We start from the raw sequence: 17,946 nt of genomic DNA, 5'->3' as shown, positions 1-17,946 counted from the left end.
TTATTCACTATAACTATATATAATTAACAATTAAATTATAAGTTACTAGTTAATAACTATTAAATTTCTATAATTTTATAGAACTGCTTTAAAAAATTTTAAGTTTTCAGAAAGAGTTCGATTTTTTCAAATTGTAAATTACAATTTGATTAAATTGATATTCATCATATTATAATTAATTAAATTAAATAAGTAAAATTCCATTTTTTTTTATTTTATATCATTTTTTTATAAAAGATATAGATAAAATCTATCTAATATAGAAATTATTTGGAAAATAAAAAAAATACATATATGTATATATGTAAATACATTATGTTATACATTATAGTTAGAACATTATAGTTAGAAGTAGTTCTATATATTATATTCTAACTATTCTATCTATATCGTTAGATTAGTTCTATAGTTAGATATAGTTAGTTCTATACTAAGTTCTATACTATATAATAAAATATGAACTATATACAACTATATGGTTCTAGTTCATATTAAATATAAATATAGTTAGTATTATAAAATTAAAATAAATAACTAAGCTAAGATTGGCTAATAGATGAAATCCGGTAGCTTCTTTGATTTCTATATACTATTTTTCTCTTATGTTATGTGATATGTGTATGTAATATGTGAGCCCGCTTAGCTCAGAGGTTAGAGCATCGCATTTGTAATGCGATGGTCATCGGTTCGACTCCGATAGCCGGCTTTTTTCTATCGATTTTTTACGTGATTGAGAGTCTCTCCCCATTTTATCAAAATGTTGAATAACTGATCCATCTATTATGTCGTGGTAATTTGTAACTATAAATAAAAAACAACATATTGGAAGAATTAGATCTCTTTCTACAGAACAAATCATAAAAGAACAAATTATAAAACGTAGCCACAACTTCCTATATATACAAAAAATTTTAAAATTATATTTATATATAGAATATAGAAATTATATATATATATACATATATACCAAAAATACGGATAGTGATACAATTTATTTTATATTTTATTCTACTTTTTTGTAGTATTTCAATAAATTTAACTTTGCTTTGTTTATCCTTTAGTTCAGTCTTAATTTAGAGTTCAGTTTTCATTTTTGTTTATTCTTAAACAATGAAATTTCAATAAAATAAAAAAGGAGTCTTTATGTCTCGTTACCGAGGACCTCGTTTCAAAAAAATACGTCGTCTGGGGACTTTACCAGGACTAACTAGTAAAAGACCTAGTTCCAGAAGTGATCCTAAAAACCAATTGCGTTCTGGTAAAAGATCGCAATATCGTATTCGTCTAGAAGAAAAACAGAAATTGCGGTTTCATTATGGTCTGACAGAGCGACAATTACTTAAATATGTGCATATTGCTGGAAAAGCCAAAGGGTCAACAGGTCAGGTTTTACTACAATTACTTGAGATGCGTTTGGATAATATCCTTTTCCGATTGGGTATAGCTTCGACGATTCCTGGAGCCAGGCAATTAGTTAACCATAGACATATTTTAGTTAATGGTGGTATAGTGGATATACCAAGTTATCGTTGTAAACCGAGAGATATTATTACTACGAAGGATAAACAAAGATCGAAAACTCTGATTAAAAATTATATTTCTTTATCCCCTCACGAGGAATTGCCAAAACATTTGACTTTTGACTCATTCCAATATAAAGGAGTAGTAAATCAAATAGTAGATAGTAAATGGATTGGTTTGAAAATAAATGAGTTGTTAGTCGTAGAATATTATTCCCGTCAGACTTGAACCTCACAAAAATAACAAAGAAAAATTCATAGAATTTTGTCTGTTTTCGCCGAAATAAAAATAAATAGATCTAAGGGCCTTGGTCCGAATTTTTATTATTCACCTATCACAAACGGACAAGCGGTAATATTTTTTGCTCTTTCTTTTTCCGATATTTGTATTTTACGTATCAAAGTAATGTTATTAGGAATTGAGAATTTATATCAAATAAGGGTCCTCTTGTTGAGATGATGGTATTTGATTTGATTCAGTAACGTTGGTGAATTAAGATAAACGGAAAGAGAGGGATTCGAACCCTCGGTAAACAAAAGTCTACATAGCAGTTCCAATGCTACGCCTTGAACCACTCGGCCATCTCTCCTACATAATCTTATTATTGACCAGAAACCGAGTGAATAGTGAATAGCGAGTCATTCATATTATTGCAGTACAAGTGCGACTGATGAATAGTTCCATAGGAAAAATTCCTTTCAAATCAAATAAAATTTTCTATTTCTCAACAAAAATTTAGCTCATTAGCTATCCCATAGATCTAATACAAATTATTGAATCGTCCCGTGTATTTTTATATTTAAATTGTATGACATGACATATGCATGTTATGCAAACAAAACGAAATAATTTTTCTATAAAAAAAATGGATTAGACTAAGGTAAGTATCCATTTTGTTTTTTTGTTTCTTCTTTGGATCATAACCAAATAAAAACTTCTCGAATTATCAGAATCCGCAGTACAATCCTCGGTTATTCAACTTAGATGAAATATTTATTATAGTTCCGTTCGTTGTTATACTACGAAATTCGAATGAAATCGAATCTGATTTTAATATTTCATATCTCTCCTTGTCCAATCCAAACAAAAGGTCCACATCTTTTTTTATAATTAGTCTGTTTTTATTTTATGTTATTTCGTACCGTACAATTCCTTTAGTTTGCGGGATCATTTTCCCCTTACCCTAAGGGTAATGAAAAGAATTATAGAATGGATTGTTAATTATGCCAAGATCTCAGATAAATGCAAATTTTATTGATAAGACCTCTTCAATTGTGGCCAATATCTTATTACGAATAATTCCGACAACTTCCGGAGAAAAAAAGGCATTTACCTATTACAGAGATGGTGCGATTTGATTCTTTTTTTTAGGTCCAGTATTAAAAAGAGACATAGTTCGAGATAGAAAAAACCAAATTATTAAAATAAACCCACGCTTGGTGAAGGTGAAGTTTCTAGATAGAACAATTCCTTCTGTCGTGTATCCTCGATTGATGCAGCCTCGGATGCTTCAATTGTTGATTTTAGTATTTAGCGAAAGGTTACACCTATGGGTTCCATATTGCGAGTCAATCCTACTCCACTAGTACCAATAGGCAGCATAGGGGAAGAAGCACTACACCTAGGAATCAACAACATGAAAACTTTGTTATAAATTACCCTTTTCCTTATCGGTATCGGGGCTAACAAGAATGGTTGGGACAACAAACATCCATCTCGTTCGTACTTTGGGTATCCGTATAACCATCAAAGATCGTTGAAGTGACTAATTCCTGGAAATAGGGGGCGTTGAGGACAAAGAAATTGTTGGAGTTACCATTTCCATCTAGTACTAATATACTAATACAGTTGGTGTTAATAAAAAACCTCTTGCAGGAAGGCTGGCTAGAGATTTCTTGTAAAAATACTAGCTCCTTTCAGTTCATAATGAGAATAGTCAAATTTGAATTTCATGGATTATTTCCCTTAGTACTATGCGCAGAAAGAAGGGAGGAGCCATATGAAATGAAAATCTCACGTACGGTTCTGGAACGGAGATTCTTTGAATAGAATGAACGACCGTAACGGATGTTGGCTCAATCCGAAGGAAATTATGCGGAAGCTTTACAAAATTATTATGAAGCTACGCGACCAGAAATTGATCCCTATGATCGAAGTTATATACTCTATAACATAGGACTTATACACACAAGCAACGGAGAGCATACAAGGGCTTTGGAATATTATTTCCGGGCACTGGAACGAAACCCATTCTTACCACAAGCTTTTAATAATATGGCCGTGATCTGTCATTACGTGCGACTATCTCTACTATAGAAAGAAGAAAAAAAGATCCAATTAACTAGTAAATACTAGAATGAAATAGGTTTTCTACATATGCGTCGTCTAAAGCAACGGTTTTTATCAGCTGTAGCAAGTAAAGAGACTTCACGAGAACCAAAATTAAGAAGAAATGGATAAAGCCTATATACTCCATGGATAAAGGATTGAATTGATAGAGAAAGCACCGTAAAGATCAATTAGCAAGCTATTTGGTTGATAGAGTTAAGAACTGCTTTGCTTACTTATCCCGTGATACAGGATAAAAGTTAGGAATCAAATTATGTAATAGAGTTGATCCACTAAGGTATTGAGCAGCGGTGTAGCATCAGATCCCAAAGATCGTAAGTTCTTTTTTCTTATATTATATTAGTTAGGATATTAGGGAGGAAAGTCTTTTTCAAAAATTCTATATCTATATTATATAAATTCCATATATGCAATCGAGATAGTTACCTTTCAGAGAATTCTAACACTATATTTTAACACTATTATATATAGGATATAGGGTCGATCCATACTTCATTCCTCTGAAGGTGGGAGAAAAGATAAAGCTTTTTATTGATCAAAAAATTAGAGTTTTAAACTTATGTAATTAATTTCTTCTGGCTAACCCAACAAAAATGGGATACTTTTATGACAATATGACAAATTTAATTCAATTAACATATTAACATAAGGTAGATTAAGACGGGGCGCAAGCAAAAAGAATCGATTGTCGAGCCGTATGAGGTAGGAAACTCTCAAGTACGGTTCGAAGGGAAGGAGTTACCTATTCCGACCGGGGAGAACAGGCCATTCTACAAGGTGATTCTGAAATTGCAGAGGCTTGGTCCGATCAAGCTGCTGAGTATTGGAAACAAGCTATAGCGCTTAGTCCGGGTAATTATATTGAAGCACAAAATTGGTTGAAGATCACGAGGCGTTTTGAATAAGACCACTCCCCTTTTTAATTCATTAAAATTAGTTGTTGGATCCATCAATCAAATAAAATAGATCGTGTTCCCATGAAAAGATCCAACCAAGAGTTTCATTATATCCTTTCTTTATAAAATCATTGTATGGTATCTCATAGGGATAAAACGGTATAGAATAAAACTAATAAAGCTAGTAAAAGAAAGATACAAGATACAGTGGAATGACTAAATATGGATAAGATATAGCAATGGATCTTATTAATTCTAATGAATGATCTTGTGATTTCTAGTAAAGGAATAGAATATTTTATAGAAGTAGATTCATATGGGTACTTATACATTCAGATATAAGTGTACTAGTTTAGGTTGCAAAAAAAAATTGTTTTTTCGTTTCGCCGGGAAAGTACTTTCCAAGGAAAAACAGGCCCCTTGGGCACCTAATCGTTATGTCATAATAGATCCGAACACTTGCCTCGGATTGACATATCATAATTGCTCTAGTGAATAACTAAATAGATGGATGAGAGATAGGAAAAAAAGGATTAATCATAAAAAAAATAGCTATCTTTCGGAGGTTCACTAAAAACTTGATGATTGGCGGGTCTCTTTGTATGTGTTGTCCGGAAAGAGGAGGACTTAATGATTATTCGTTCGCCGGAACCAGAAGTTAAAATTGTTGTAGATAGGGATCCTATAAAAACCTCTTTCGAGGAATGGGCCAGACCCGGCCATTTCTCAAGAACAATAGCTAAAGGCCCCGATACTACCACTTGGATCTGGAACCTACATGCTGATGCTCACGATTTCGATAGTCATACCAGTGATTTGGAGGAGATCTCTCGAAAAGTATTTAGTGCTCATTTCGGTCAACTCTCCATTATCTTTCTTTGGTTGAGTGGGATGTACTTCCATGGCGCCCGTTTTTCAAATTATGAAGCATGGCTAAGTGATCCTACTCACATTGCACCCAGTGCCCAGGTAGTTTGGCCAATAGTGGGTCAAGAAATATTGAATGGTGATGTGGGTGGGGGTTTCCGAGGAATACAAATAACCTCCGGTTTTTTTCAAATTTGGCGAGCATCTGGAATAACTAATGAATTACAACTTTATTGTACCGCCATTGGGGCATTGGTCTTTGCATCGTTAATGCTTTTTGCCGGTTGGTTCCATTATCATAAAGCCGCCCCAAAATTGGCTTGGTTCCAAGATGTGGAATCCATGTTAAATCACCACCTAGCGGGGTTATTAGGACTTGGGTCTCTTTCTTGGGCGGGACACCAAATCCATGTATCTTTACCGATTAACCAATTTCTCGACGCTGGAGTTGATCCTAAAGAAATACCACTTCCTCATGAATTTATCTTAAATCGGAACCTTTTGGCTCAACTTTATCCTAGTTTTGCCGAGGGAGCAACCCCCTTTTTCACCTTGAATTGGTCAAAATACGCAGAATTTCTGACTTTTCGTGGAGGATTAGACCCAATAACGGGTGGTCTATGGCTGACCGATATTGTACACCATCATTTAGCTATCGCAATTCTTTTCCTGATCGCAGGTCATATGTATAGAACTAACTGGGGCATTGGTCATGGCCTTAAAGATATTTTAGAGGCTCATAAAGGTCCATTTACAGGGCAGGGCCATAAGGGACTCTATGAAATCCTAACAACATCGTGGCATGCTCAATTATCTCTTAACCTCGCTATGTTAGGTTCTTTAACCATTGTTGTAGCTCACCATATGTATTCCATGCCTCCCTATCCATACCTAGCTATTGACTATGGTACACAACTTTCGTTGTTCACCCATCACATGTGGATCGGTGGGTTTCTTATAGTTGGTGCTGCTGCACATGCAGCAATTTTTATGGTAAGAGATTACGATCCAACTACTCGATACAACGATCTATTAGATCGTGTCCTTAGACACCGCGATGCAATCATATCACATCTTAACTGGGTATGTATATTTTTAGGTTTTCACAGTTTTGGCTTGTATATTCATAATGATACCATGAGTGCTTTAGGACGTCCCCAAGATATGTTTTCAGATACCGCTATACAATTACAACCCATCCTTGCTCAATGGGTACAAAACACCCATGCTTTAGCACCTGGCATAACAGCTCCTGGTGCAACAGCAAGTACCAGCTTAACTTGGGGAGGTGGTGAGTTGATAGCAGTAGGCGGCAAAGTTGCTTTGTTACCTATTCCATTAGGAACCGCAGACTTTTTAGTCCATCATATTCATGCATTTACGATCCACGTAACTGTATTGATACTACTGAAGGGTGTTCTATTTGCTCGCAGTTCCCGTTTGATCCCTGATAAAGCAAATCTTGGTTTTCGTTTCCCTTGTGATGGACCTGGAAGAGGGGGGACATGTCAAGTATCCGCCTGGGATCATGTCTTCTTAGGTCTATTCTGGATGTACAATTCCATTTCGGTAGTTATTTTCCATTTCAGTTGGAAAATGCAGTCGGATGTTTGGGGTACTATAAGTGATCAAGGAGTAGTAACTCATATTACAGGAGGAAACTTTGCGCAGAGTTCCATTACTATTAATGGGTGGCTCCGAGATTTCTTATGGGCACAGGCATCTCAGGTAATTCAGTCTTATGGTTCTTCATTATCTGCATATGGTCTTTTTTTCTTGGGTGCTCATTTTGTATGGGCTTTCAGTTTAATGTTTCTATTCAGCGGCCGTGGTTATTGGCAAGAACTCATTGAATCCATCGTTTGGGCTCATAACAAATTAAAAGTTGCTCCTGCTACTCAGCCTAGAGCCTTGAGCATTGTACAAGGACGTGCTGTAGGAGTAACCCATTACCTTCTGGGTGGAATTGCCACAACATGGGCATTCTTCTTAGCAAGAATTATTGCAGTAGGATAATGGCTAGGAGGATTTGAAAGGCATTATGGCATTAAGATTTCCGAGGTTTAGCCAAGGCTTAGCTCAGGACCCCACCACTCGTCGTATTTGGTTTGGTATTGCTACCGCACATGACTTCGAGAGTCATGATGATATTACTGAGGAACGTCTTTATCAGAATATTTTTGCTTCTCACTTTGGTCAGTTAGCAATAATTTTTCTGTGGACGTCCGGAAATCTCTTTCATGTAGCTTGGCAAGGAAATTTTGAGTCATGGATACAAGACCCTTTACATGTAAGACCCATTGCTCATGCAATTTGGGATCCTCATTTTGGTCAACCGGCTGTGGAAGCTTTTACTCGAGGAGGTGCTACTGGTCCAGTGAATATCGCTTATTCCGGTGTTTATCAGTGGTGGTATACAATCGGATTACGCACTAATGAAGATCTTTATACTGGAGCTCTTTTTCTATTATTTCTTTCTGCTATATCTTTAATAGCGGGTTGGTTACACCTACAACCGAAATGGAAACCAAGTGTTTCGTGGTTCAAAAATGCAGAATCTCGTCTAAATCATCATTTGTCAGGACTTTTTGGAGTAAGTTCTTTGGCTTGGACAGGACATTTAGTTCATGTAGCTATTCCCGGATCCAGGGGACAGTACGTTAGATGGAATAATTTTTTAGACGTATTACCCCATCCTCAAGGGTTGGGACCACTTTTTACGGGTCAGTGGAATCTTTATGCCCAAAACCCTGATTCGAGTAGCCATTTATTTAGTACTTCCCAAGGAGCGGGAACTGCCATTCTAACCCTTCTCGGTGGATTCCATCCACAAACACAAAGTTTATGGCTGACCGATATTGCTCATCATCATTTAGCTATCGCAATTCTTTTCCTGATCGCAGGTCATATGTATAGAACTAACTTCGGGATTGGGCACAGTATCAAAGATCTTTTAGAAGCACATATTCCTCCAGGGGGTCGATTAGGGCGCGGACATAAAGGTCTTTATGACACAATCAATAATTCGCTTCATTTTCAATTAGGTCTTGCTTTAGCCTCCTTAGGGGTTATTACTTCCTTAGTAGCTCAACACATGTACTCTTTACCTGCTTATGCATTCATAGCACAAGACTTTACTACTCAAGCTGCGTTATATACTCATCACCAATACATTGCAGGGTTTATCATGACAGGAGCTTTTGCTCATGGAGCTATATTCTTCATTAGAGATTACAATCCGGAACAGAATGAGGATAATGTATTGGCAAGAATGTTAGACCATAAAGAAGCTATCATATCTCATTTAAGTTGGGCCAGCCTCTTTCTTGGGTTCCATACCTTGGGCCTTTATGTTCATAATGATGTCATGCTCGCTTTTGGTACTCCGGAAAAACAAATCTTGATCGAACCCATATTTGCCCAATGGATACAATCCGCTCATGGTAAGACTTCATACGGGTTCGATGTACTCTTATCTTCAACGAATGGCCCAGCATTCAACGCAGGCCGAAGCATATGGTTACCGGGCTGGTTGAATGCAGTTAATGAGAATAGTAATTCACTCTTCTTAACAATAGGTCCTGGAGACTTCTTGGTTCATCATGCTATTGCTCTAGGTTTGCATACAACTACATTGATTTTAGTAAAAGGTGCTTTAGATGCACGTGGTTCCAAGTTAATGCCAGATAAAAAGGATTTTGGTTATAGTTTTCCTTGTGACGGGCCAGGGCGCGGCGGTACTTGTGATATTTCTGCTTGGGACGCATTTTATTTGGCAGTTTTCTGGATGTTAAATACCATTGGATGGGTTACTTTTTATTGGCATTGGAAACACATCACATTATGGCAGGGTAACGTTTCACAATTTAATGAATCTTCTACCTATTTGATGGGGTGGTTAAGAGATTATCTATGGTTAAACTCTTCACAACTTATCAATGGATATAACCCTTTTGGTATGAATAGTTTATCCGTATGGGCTTGGATGTTCTTATTTGGACATCTTGTTTGGGCTACTGGATTTATGTTCTTAATTTCTTGGCGTGGATATTGGCAGGAATTGATTGAAACTTTAGCATGGGCTCATGAACGCACACCTTTGGCTAATTTGATTCGATGGAGAGATAAGCCAGTGGCTCTTTCCATTGTGCAAGCAAGATTGGTCGGATTAGCTCACTTTTCCGTAGGTTATATATTTACTTATGCAGCTTTCTTGATTGCCTCTACATCAGGAAAATTTGGTTAATTTAGTTATTTATTGTTTTTTTATGTACTGTATCAGCAACAATCTCATTTGTTTCGATGGATAGGGAGGATGAGGATCCACCTTCTTATATTTTTACATCTAGGATCCGAACTCTATCATAAATAATAAAATAGGAACTGAACATTATATTATGGCAAGAAAAAGTTTGATTCAGAGGGAGAAGAAAAGGCAGAAATTGGAACAAAAATATCATTTGATTCGTCGATCCTCAAAAAAAAAAATAAGCAAAGTTTCATCATTGAGTGAAAAATGGGAAATTCATGTAAAATTGCAATCCCCACCACGTAATAGCGCACCTACACGTCTCCATCGGCGTTGTTTTTTGACTGGAAGACCTAGAGCTAACCATCGAGACTTTGGGATATCCGGACACATACTTCGGGAAATGTTTCATACATGTTTATTACCGGGCGCAATAAGATCAAGTTGGTAAGGAGAAAAATATCCTTTCCTGTTTGTATAAATTTCTATGATTTATGATTGTAGAATACACTTTTTACCATTCTGTATAAATGGAGTATGCTATTTGTACAGAATGGTAAAGAGGTGTATTCCACCTTTCTTCGTCCATAAGTTCCCGGTTCTTCTCTTCAGCGCGGACGCGGAGTAGAGCAGTTTGGTAGCTCGCAAGGCTCATAACCTTGAGGTCACGGGTTCAAATCCTGTCTCCGCAACATAAAAAAATTGAGGTATAACTAATTAATAAGTATTTTTTTGGGGGGGCAGAAGCCAAAAAAAAGGTAAAGTATAGAACTACTACTATAGTAGTAGTTCTATAGTAATTAGTATTACTAGTTCGAATTTGCGATCTTATCTCTTATCTTATCATAATACATTACTTCACCACGGGCGGATAGCGGGAATCGAACCCGCATCTTCTCCTTGGCAAAGAGAAATTTTACCATTCGACCATATCCGCATTTTTTTCTTTTTGATATGCATGCATATGTCCACACATATATGACATGTAACATATATCATATATGCGTTTGGATCATATGTACAGGCCAAATATTCAGATACAAGAATAAAATATAATTTTTTTGGAACTCAGATTGAATCTTAATGGGCCTCACAATCCGAATTTCTTAGAACTTAGAAATTGAAGGATTTCCTTTTTTGGATCGGGGAAATAAAAAATAAGTTTCAGTTTAAGATATGAGAGAATTAAGAATAGCTACCAGAAAGACTAATCCAATCCATAATGATGTACCAGAAAATACAATATTTTTATTACTTGACCAATTGTCAGAAGAAGCAAATACAACGGGTACACTAATCAGTAAAACTGATGAAGTCGCAATTAATGCAAAAACAGCTAATTGGAAAGCAATAGTCATGTTTGTAATCCTCCAAGTTACCAACAAATAAACTATACCATTTAATCCCTCGCTTAGTCAAAATATCAAAATATATATATATAAATAATACATCATGTAGGGATTTGACCATGAATCAATTGATTCTTTAGAACTTAGAACTTATTACCACTTTATTTTATTCGGACATGGAGTCGAGGGGAGTTTAGTATTTACTTCACAAGTAGAAATACTGATGATGCATATCATGCATATATATATTTAATATATTTACAATATACAAATAGATACATCGAAATATAGATTTGTATCTGGGATGTTTCTACGGATAGTTAGTGTATCATATAGTCATATTCCATTTGTAGGAATAAAATCGAAATGAACTCCGGGAGAGATGGCTGAGTGGTTGATAGCTCCGGTCTTGAAAACCGGTATAGTTTGAACAAAAAACTATCGGGGGTTCGAATCCCTCTCTCTCCTTTTGCTTGCTGAAAAATTTTGTTCTTTATTCATTTGGCCCTGCCCTTTTTTCATAAAAGGGAAAGGGAATGGCTCGGCTATTCCACCTAACCGAGCCAGAATAAAAAAAAAATAGAATATATAGAAAAATACAAATAAGAAAATATCAACGAAGAGGGGTCATGGAAAGAACAGGTTCCAAATCACGATCAATTCCTTTTTCAAAGCCTGCTGCAGCTGCACGGGCCCTTCCTGCATGCCACAAATGCCCCACAAAAAAGAAGAATCCTAGAACAAAATGGGAAGTTGCCAACCAACTTCTAGGAGAGACATAATTGACTGCATTGATCTCCGTAGCTACGCCACCCACGGAGTTTAAAGAACCTAAAGGAGCATGAGTCATATATTCCGCCGAACGTCGTTCTTGCCAAGGTTGTATGTCTTTTTTCAACCTACTCAGGTCCAAACCATTCGGACCCCTTAAAGGTTCTAACCAAGGAGCACGAAGATCCCAAAAACGCATAGTTTCTCCTCCAAAAATAATCTCTCCGGTGGGGGAACGCATTAGATATTTACCTAAACCCGTAGGTCCTTGGGCGGATCCCACGTTAGCTCCAAGACGTTGGTCTCTAACTAGAAAGGTAAATGCTTGAGCTTGAGAAGCCTCGGGCCCAGTAGGCCCGTAAAACTCACTAGGATAAGCGGTATTATTAAACCAGACAAAACAACAAGCGGTGAAACCAAAGATAGATAAAGCACCTAAACTATAAGACAAGTAAGCCTCTCCAGACCATACAAATGCACGGCGAGCCCATGCAAAGGGTTTGGTTAAGATATGCCAAATTCCACCAAGTATACAAATGGCACCTAACCATACATGTCCCCCAATTATATCTTCTAAATCATCTACACTAACAATCCACCCTTCTCCTCCAAAAGGAGATTTCAGTAAATAACCAAATATGACACTTGGACTAAGGGTCAAGTTCGTAATTTTTCTTACATCTCCCCCCCCAGGGGCCCAGGTATCATATATGCCCCCAAAATAAAGAGCCTTGAGTACTAGAAGAAAAGCACCTAGACCTAACAAAATTAAATGAATACCCAAAATGGTAGTCATTTTATTTCGATCTTTCCATACATAACCGAAGAATGGAAAAGATTCTTCAAGAGTCTCGGGCCCAAGAAGCGCATGATAAATACCACCAAAGCCTAAGACTGCAGAGGAAATTAAGTGAAGTACTCCAGATACGAAGTATGGAAAGGTGTCTATAACCTCTCCCCCCGGACCTACCCCCCAACCTAGAGTAGCTAGGTGTGGAAGTAAAATCAATCCTTGTTCATACATGGGTTTCTCTGGTACGAAATGAGAAACTTCAAATAGGTTCATTGCTCCGGCCCAAAATACGATTAATCCGGCATGGGCTACGTGAGCTCCAAGTAGTTTACCGGACAAATTAATAAGTCTAGCATTCCCGGCCCACCAAGCGAAACCTGTGGTTTCTTGGTCACGACCAGCTAAAGTTAAAGTTCCATTAAAGAGCGTTTCCACGTGGTAGAACCTCCTCAGGGAATATAAGGTTTTCATGAGGCTGATCCTGAGCCGCCATCCAAGCACGAATACCTTCGTTTAAGAGAATATTTTTGGTGTAGAAAGTTTCAAATTCAGGATCTTCCGCTGCACGTATTTCTTGGGAAACGAAATCATAGGCACGTAGATTCAGAGCCAGACCAACTACCCCAATAGCACTCATCCATAAACCAGTTACGGGTACAAATAGCATAAAGAAATGTAACCAACGTTTATTAGAAAAAGCAACCCCGAAGATTTGGGACCAAAAACGATTAGCAGTAACCATTGAATAAGTCTCTTCGGCTTGAGTTGGGTTAAAAGCACGAAATGTATTTGCACCATCACCATCTTCGAATAAAGTATTTTCTACGGTAGCACCATGAATAGCGCATAGCAGAGCAGCGCCTAATACTCCGGCAACTCCCATCATATGAAATGGATTTAACGTCCAATTATGAAACCCTTGGAAAAAGAGGATGAATCTAAATATAGCTGCTACGCCAAAACTTGGTGCAAAGAACCAACCAGATTGACCCAGTGGATAAATCAAGAATACGGAAACAAAAACAGCAATTGGACCAGAAAATGCGATTGCATTATAAGGCCGCAATTGAACAGATCGAGCAAGTTCGAATTGACGTAACATGAAACCTATTAGTCCGAAAGCACCATGAAGAGCAACAAAAGTCCACAGACCACCTAATTGACACCAACGAGTAAAATTTCCTTGTGCTTCAGGACCCCATAGTAGCAACAAAGAATGTGCTAAACTATTCGCAGGAGTGGAAACTGCAGCGGTTAAGAAATTGCAACCTTCCAAATAGGAACTTGCCAATCCGTGAGTATACCATGAAGTTACAAAAGTTGTACCTGTAAACCAACCTCCTAAAGCAAAATAAGCACAAGGAAAGAGCAATAGGCCGGACCAACCTACAAAAACGAAACGGTCTCTGCGTAACCAATCATCCATAATATCAAATAGATCATTTTCTTCTTTGGTAAATTTACCAATGGCTATAGTCATAGCGATCCTCCTATTTAACTACTTCAACCATTTCCGAACACCCCATAGCATTTCCAAGACATAGGTTAGTTCGATTATAATGTGGACTTTTCTAGTTCCATGCCCCGTACAATGATGGGTATCGAAGATACAAACTATCCTTTTCTATTGGGCCACAAACCAATCTAGGTAAATAAATCCATGAGCTCGATTCGATTAGTCCTTATAGCTTATCTTAATACTTACTTTTATAACTTTATTTATATAAAATACTATAAAAATACTATTATTTTATAGTATAATTACTATACTAAAAACTATAGCAAAATTGCTATAATCAAGTAAAACTTTAATAAAATAAATAAGTATTTGAACCTTGAATTGTCCTATGACTCATATTCCAGAATATATCCTTTGAACGGGTCAAACAAAAAATAAAATTCACTATTTTTTTCTTGCTCCTAAACTAGATTAAATCTTTAAATAATGGTAGACTGGAAATGAAAGTTCCTTTTTCGTATTTGTTCTATATTGTATTAGCGGAAGAACAAAACAATATCGGATTCTAAAATCAAGAAAGTATATTTAAAATATTTTCTTGATTTTATGTATAAACTTTTACTTTTATATATTTTATATGTATATGTAGCGAAAAAAATATTGATTTATTCCCATGGAGTATCCAGCAAGAAGAAGAAGATTGATGAAATTGGAAATATCGACAAATTCTTGCCTTGCGCGGGATAAGGAAATAAAAAACCCACTTGTACAATTTAATCTATATCGAATTTAAATATCAGAATAGCTGATATAGTCGTCATTCAATGGGTTAGGTCCACTTACTTTTTCTTTATTTAAAATTTTATGCTGGGTTTGATAAGAACAACGGAGAAGTAAGAATACTTTGGTTTGGTAATTCATAATAGTGATTGGACATTTCATAAAAATAATTAGACATCTAATTCTAGAATATTCCTGTCAACAAACAACAATTTTAATAATTAAACATGAAAAAAACTACTCTCTCATTACAGGATAGGGTAGACTAGTTCTAATAACTACAATTATTAATTACTATTTATACTTATAGTAACTAATAATAATGAATTAATAATGTTTCATTTTTTAATAAACTTTCTAACTATAACTCGTAACAATAAAAAGTCATTATAATGGTGGTTACCATTTGCTTTTTTTTACAAATAAAAAGAATATCTCTATTCTACACCGAAAATGAAGACTAAAACTTTAGTTTAGTGAAAAAAGCCCCTTATCGGATTTGAACCGATGACTTACGCCTTACCATGGCGTTACTCTACCACTGAGTTAAAAGGGCCCTTTGTATTCAATTCATGAATTATAGCCATTTTCATTATGAGTCTACTGCACTGCATACTGCAAACAAATACAAATATAAATAATATATGTACATATCATATACATAGGGGTTTCATTTATATTTATAAAGTAAAGGATCAATTCGATTTACCCTCAAAAGGTGAAGCGAGTCAATTTTATTTTAATAATGCAATGAATTGTTTCAAGACCGACCCCGCCTTTTTCCTTTTACTGACCAATCAAAATGAGATTTACTCGATTGATACATGTACCAATCTGACACTGACATAGATTCAATAGATTTTATTGAATTATGTGATGAAGGTATTCGTACCCTGAACCGAATTTTTATAAAAAAGTAAAAAAGAGAATTTCTATCGTTTTTGAATTTTCTGACTTAATGTGAGATAGTGACATGCACGGTCTATTTTATCTGAACAATGAAGGAAGCAACGAGTTTTAAATTAAAATTAATGAGTGAAGAAGAAAAGAAATTAAGTGAGTTTTTACACCCTTTTTCGTTATGCTGGACCAATCACTGCCCGAACGGACAGAATCCTATATCTCCTTTCGCTATATTCGCTATACTATATATAGTATATATAACTATATATAATATATATATAGTATTTTATATAAATACAAATTGAATAAAATAAAGCAAAAAAAATAAATAAATGAAAATTGGACGGTTCATTTATTCCCATCCAATAAAAAATTCTATGGAATCATAACACAAAAGTAGAAAAGAGTGTTCGGATTTAGTCATATCATTAGATTATATTGACAATTCCAAAAAACTATACATACTATCATCATAGTATGATGACAGTCGGGCGGATATGCCCCTATCGTCTAGTGGTTCAGGACATCTCTCTTTCAAGGAGGCAGCGGGGATTCGACTTCCCCTGGGGGTACTACGAAAGGAAGTTGATTATGGATTATCCATAAGCCTAGAATGAATTCTTCCTGGGTCGATGCCCGAGCGGTTAATGGGGACGGACTGTAAATTCGTTGGCGATATGTCTACGCTGGTTCAAATCCAGCTCGGCCCAAAAATTCGCCGCTCCATAAATATGATATAACCAATGATATAAGAAATTTGTCCTCCATAAAAATGGAATCCTTCTCTTTTACGGATCAAGCATTTTTTCTTATGTATCCATGTTTTTCTGATTCATTCTGATCTTTCTAAGACTCTAGATTGGTAATACATAATCAAAGATTATGAAAAGAAAAATAGTTTTTTCTCGTTGAAAGGTTGATTATCCATTTTTGGCACTAAAAAAACATGGGTTACTAGTAATCTGTGTTACTTTGACTATAGTCCATATCTATGTGTATATAATATCAGTTAGTATATCATTCATGTCTCTCTTACAACACGACGAAGAAAATAAAATGGTTTTTTAAAACCATTAAGAATATGTATACCATACACCTCGCTGGGATTGTAGTTCAATTGGTCAGAGCACCGCCCTGTCAAGGCGGAAGCTGCGGGTTCGAGCCCCGTCAGTCCCGAACTAGGATCCGATCCGTTAAATAAATTTATCCATTTATTTAACGTGAAAAAAGAAAGAGGGAGCAAGAGCTAATACCCAGCGGGATCCCTATTTCTTTTGTTTTTATTTCGTATTTATCATCAGACAAATATGGGAATTTCCATTTCTTTCATTAGTGCCGATTGATAAGAGAGAGACATAACATAATAGTTAGATTCGTACAATCGGTAGTATTCTTATATTTACTTTACTATTTGAATTTAAGAGATACTTGTCCACTTTTGTTTTTCAATATTCTTGATAAATAAAATAGAAAAGAGTACCCCTTTTTACCGGAGTACATATGCAAATTGTATTCGTTTATTGTACGAGACACAACGAACTTAACATAAGTGCCTCGACAGAGTATTCGTCAGGGTAAATGAAAACCCCTTTGAGCTCCAACTTTTTTTTGGGGGTATCCTCAATGACTAATTGGAAACAATCTATCTCATTTTCATTCAAATAAACTAAATTGCACACTCAATTTTTTATGTATGCCTTCCAGTTCCAGTCCCAATTGAAGGAAGAAATACTAATAAAATAAAAGAGGAGTGTTACTCGTTCTCCTCTTTTATTCATTGAAATTATATTCGATTTTTTCTACTTAACTCGTCCTTTTTCCATCTCACTCCTACTCTTTTCTTTGGATCTGTGTATCATCCATAGAATACCATACTAGTCATATAATACCTCATAATTGTATGTATAAGTATAATATAATGAAGGAGGAATATATAGGGAAGACGATAGGGTTGGGTTATTTATAGAAAAGAAAAAGTGGAAAAGGATGTAAATTTCCTGATCCAATAA

The 17,946-nt window shown here is 35.8% G+C and overlaps 8 protein-coding genes and 9 non-coding genes; 11 read left to right on the top strand and 6 right to left on the bottom strand. All coding sequences in view use genetic code 11, as the record gives it.

The window, feature by feature from the left end:
* The first annotated feature begins 633 nt into the window (after positions 1-633).
* On the top strand, positions 634-706 carry trnT-UGU. Its single transcript has one exon. It is a non-coding gene; the product is annotated as a tRNA-Thr (tRNA).
* A 437-nt stretch (positions 707-1,143) lies between these two features.
* Positions 1,144-1,749, top strand: rps4 (ribosomal protein S4). Its single transcript has one exon. It carries the CDS (start codon positions 1,144-1,146, stop codon positions 1,747-1,749), a length of 606 nt encoding a protein of 201 aa, YP_009694951.1.
* Positions 1,750-2,023: 274 nt separating this feature from the next.
* Positions 2,024-2,110, bottom strand: trnS-GGA. The gene has a single exon. It is a non-coding gene; the product is annotated as a tRNA-Ser (tRNA).
* Positions 2,111-2,744: 634 nt separating this feature from the next.
* ycf3 (hypothetical chloroplast RF34) lies at positions 2,745-4,775 on the top strand. One transcript has 3 exons: positions 2,745-2,871; positions 3,587-3,816; positions 4,623-4,775. The coding sequence occupies exons 1-3, from the start codon at positions 2,745-2,747 to the stop codon at positions 4,773-4,775; spliced, it is 510 nt and encodes a 169-aa protein (YP_009694950.1).
* A 621-nt stretch (positions 4,776-5,396) lies between these two features.
* Positions 5,397-7,649, top strand: psaA (photosystem I P700 apoprotein A1). The gene has a single exon. It carries the CDS (start codon positions 5,397-5,399, stop codon positions 7,647-7,649), a length of 2,253 nt encoding a protein of 750 aa, YP_009694949.1.
* Positions 7,650-7,674: 25 nt separating this feature from the next.
* On the top strand, positions 7,675-9,879 carry psaB (photosystem I P700 apoprotein A2). Its single transcript has one exon. It carries the CDS (start codon positions 7,675-7,677, stop codon positions 9,877-9,879), a length of 2,205 nt encoding a protein of 734 aa, YP_009694948.1.
* A 151-nt stretch (positions 9,880-10,030) lies between these two features.
* Positions 10,031-10,333, top strand: rps14 (ribosomal protein S14). The gene has a single exon. It carries the CDS (start codon positions 10,031-10,033, stop codon positions 10,331-10,333), a length of 303 nt encoding a protein of 100 aa, YP_009694947.1.
* A 167-nt stretch (positions 10,334-10,500) lies between these two features.
* trnfM-CAU lies at positions 10,501-10,574 on the top strand. The gene has a single exon. It is a non-coding gene; the product is annotated as a tRNA-Met (tRNA).
* A 174-nt stretch (positions 10,575-10,748) lies between these two features.
* trnG-GCC lies at positions 10,749-10,819 on the bottom strand. The gene has a single exon. It is a non-coding gene; the product is annotated as a tRNA-Gly (tRNA).
* A 232-nt stretch (positions 10,820-11,051) lies between these two features.
* psbZ (photosystem II reaction center Z protein) lies at positions 11,052-11,240 on the bottom strand. The gene has a single exon. It carries the CDS (start codon positions 11,238-11,240, stop codon positions 11,052-11,054), a length of 189 nt encoding a protein of 62 aa, YP_009694946.1.
* Positions 11,241-11,607: 367 nt separating this feature from the next.
* On the top strand, positions 11,608-11,699 carry trnS-UGA. The gene has a single exon. It is a non-coding gene; the product is annotated as a tRNA-Ser (tRNA).
* Positions 11,700-11,844: 145 nt separating this feature from the next.
* On the bottom strand, positions 11,845-13,266 carry psbC (photosystem II CP43 chlorophyll apoprotein). The gene has a single exon. It carries the CDS (start codon positions 13,264-13,266, stop codon positions 11,845-11,847), a length of 1,422 nt encoding a protein of 473 aa, YP_009694945.1.
* Positions 13,214-14,275, bottom strand: psbD (photosystem II protein D2). Its single transcript has one exon. The coding sequence runs from the start codon at positions 14,273-14,275 to the stop codon at positions 13,214-13,216; it is 1,062 nt and encodes a 353-aa protein (YP_009694944.1).
* A 1,243-nt stretch (positions 14,276-15,518) lies between these two features.
* On the bottom strand, positions 15,519-15,590 carry trnT-GGU. The gene has a single exon. It is a non-coding gene; the product is annotated as a tRNA-Thr (tRNA).
* Positions 15,591-16,436: 846 nt separating this feature from the next.
* Positions 16,437-16,509, top strand: trnE-UUC. Its single transcript has one exon. It is a non-coding gene; the product is annotated as a tRNA-Glu (tRNA).
* Positions 16,510-16,563: 54 nt separating this feature from the next.
* Positions 16,564-16,647, top strand: trnY-GUA. Its single transcript has one exon. It is a non-coding gene; the product is annotated as a tRNA-Tyr (tRNA).
* A 392-nt stretch (positions 16,648-17,039) lies between these two features.
* On the top strand, positions 17,040-17,113 carry trnD-GUC. Its single transcript has one exon. It is a non-coding gene; the product is annotated as a tRNA-Asp (tRNA).
* Positions 17,114-17,946: the final 833 nt, after the last annotated feature.

The sequence above is a fragment of the chloroplast genome of Zingiber officinale (assembly GCF_018446385.1).
Source record: "Zingiber officinale chloroplast, complete genome".
Classification (NCBI taxonomy): domain Eukaryota; kingdom Viridiplantae; phylum Streptophyta; class Magnoliopsida; order Zingiberales; family Zingiberaceae; genus Zingiber; species Zingiber officinale.
The sequence above is the reverse complement of the archived record's forward strand: the minus strand, read 5'-3'. Positions and strand labels throughout refer to the sequence as shown.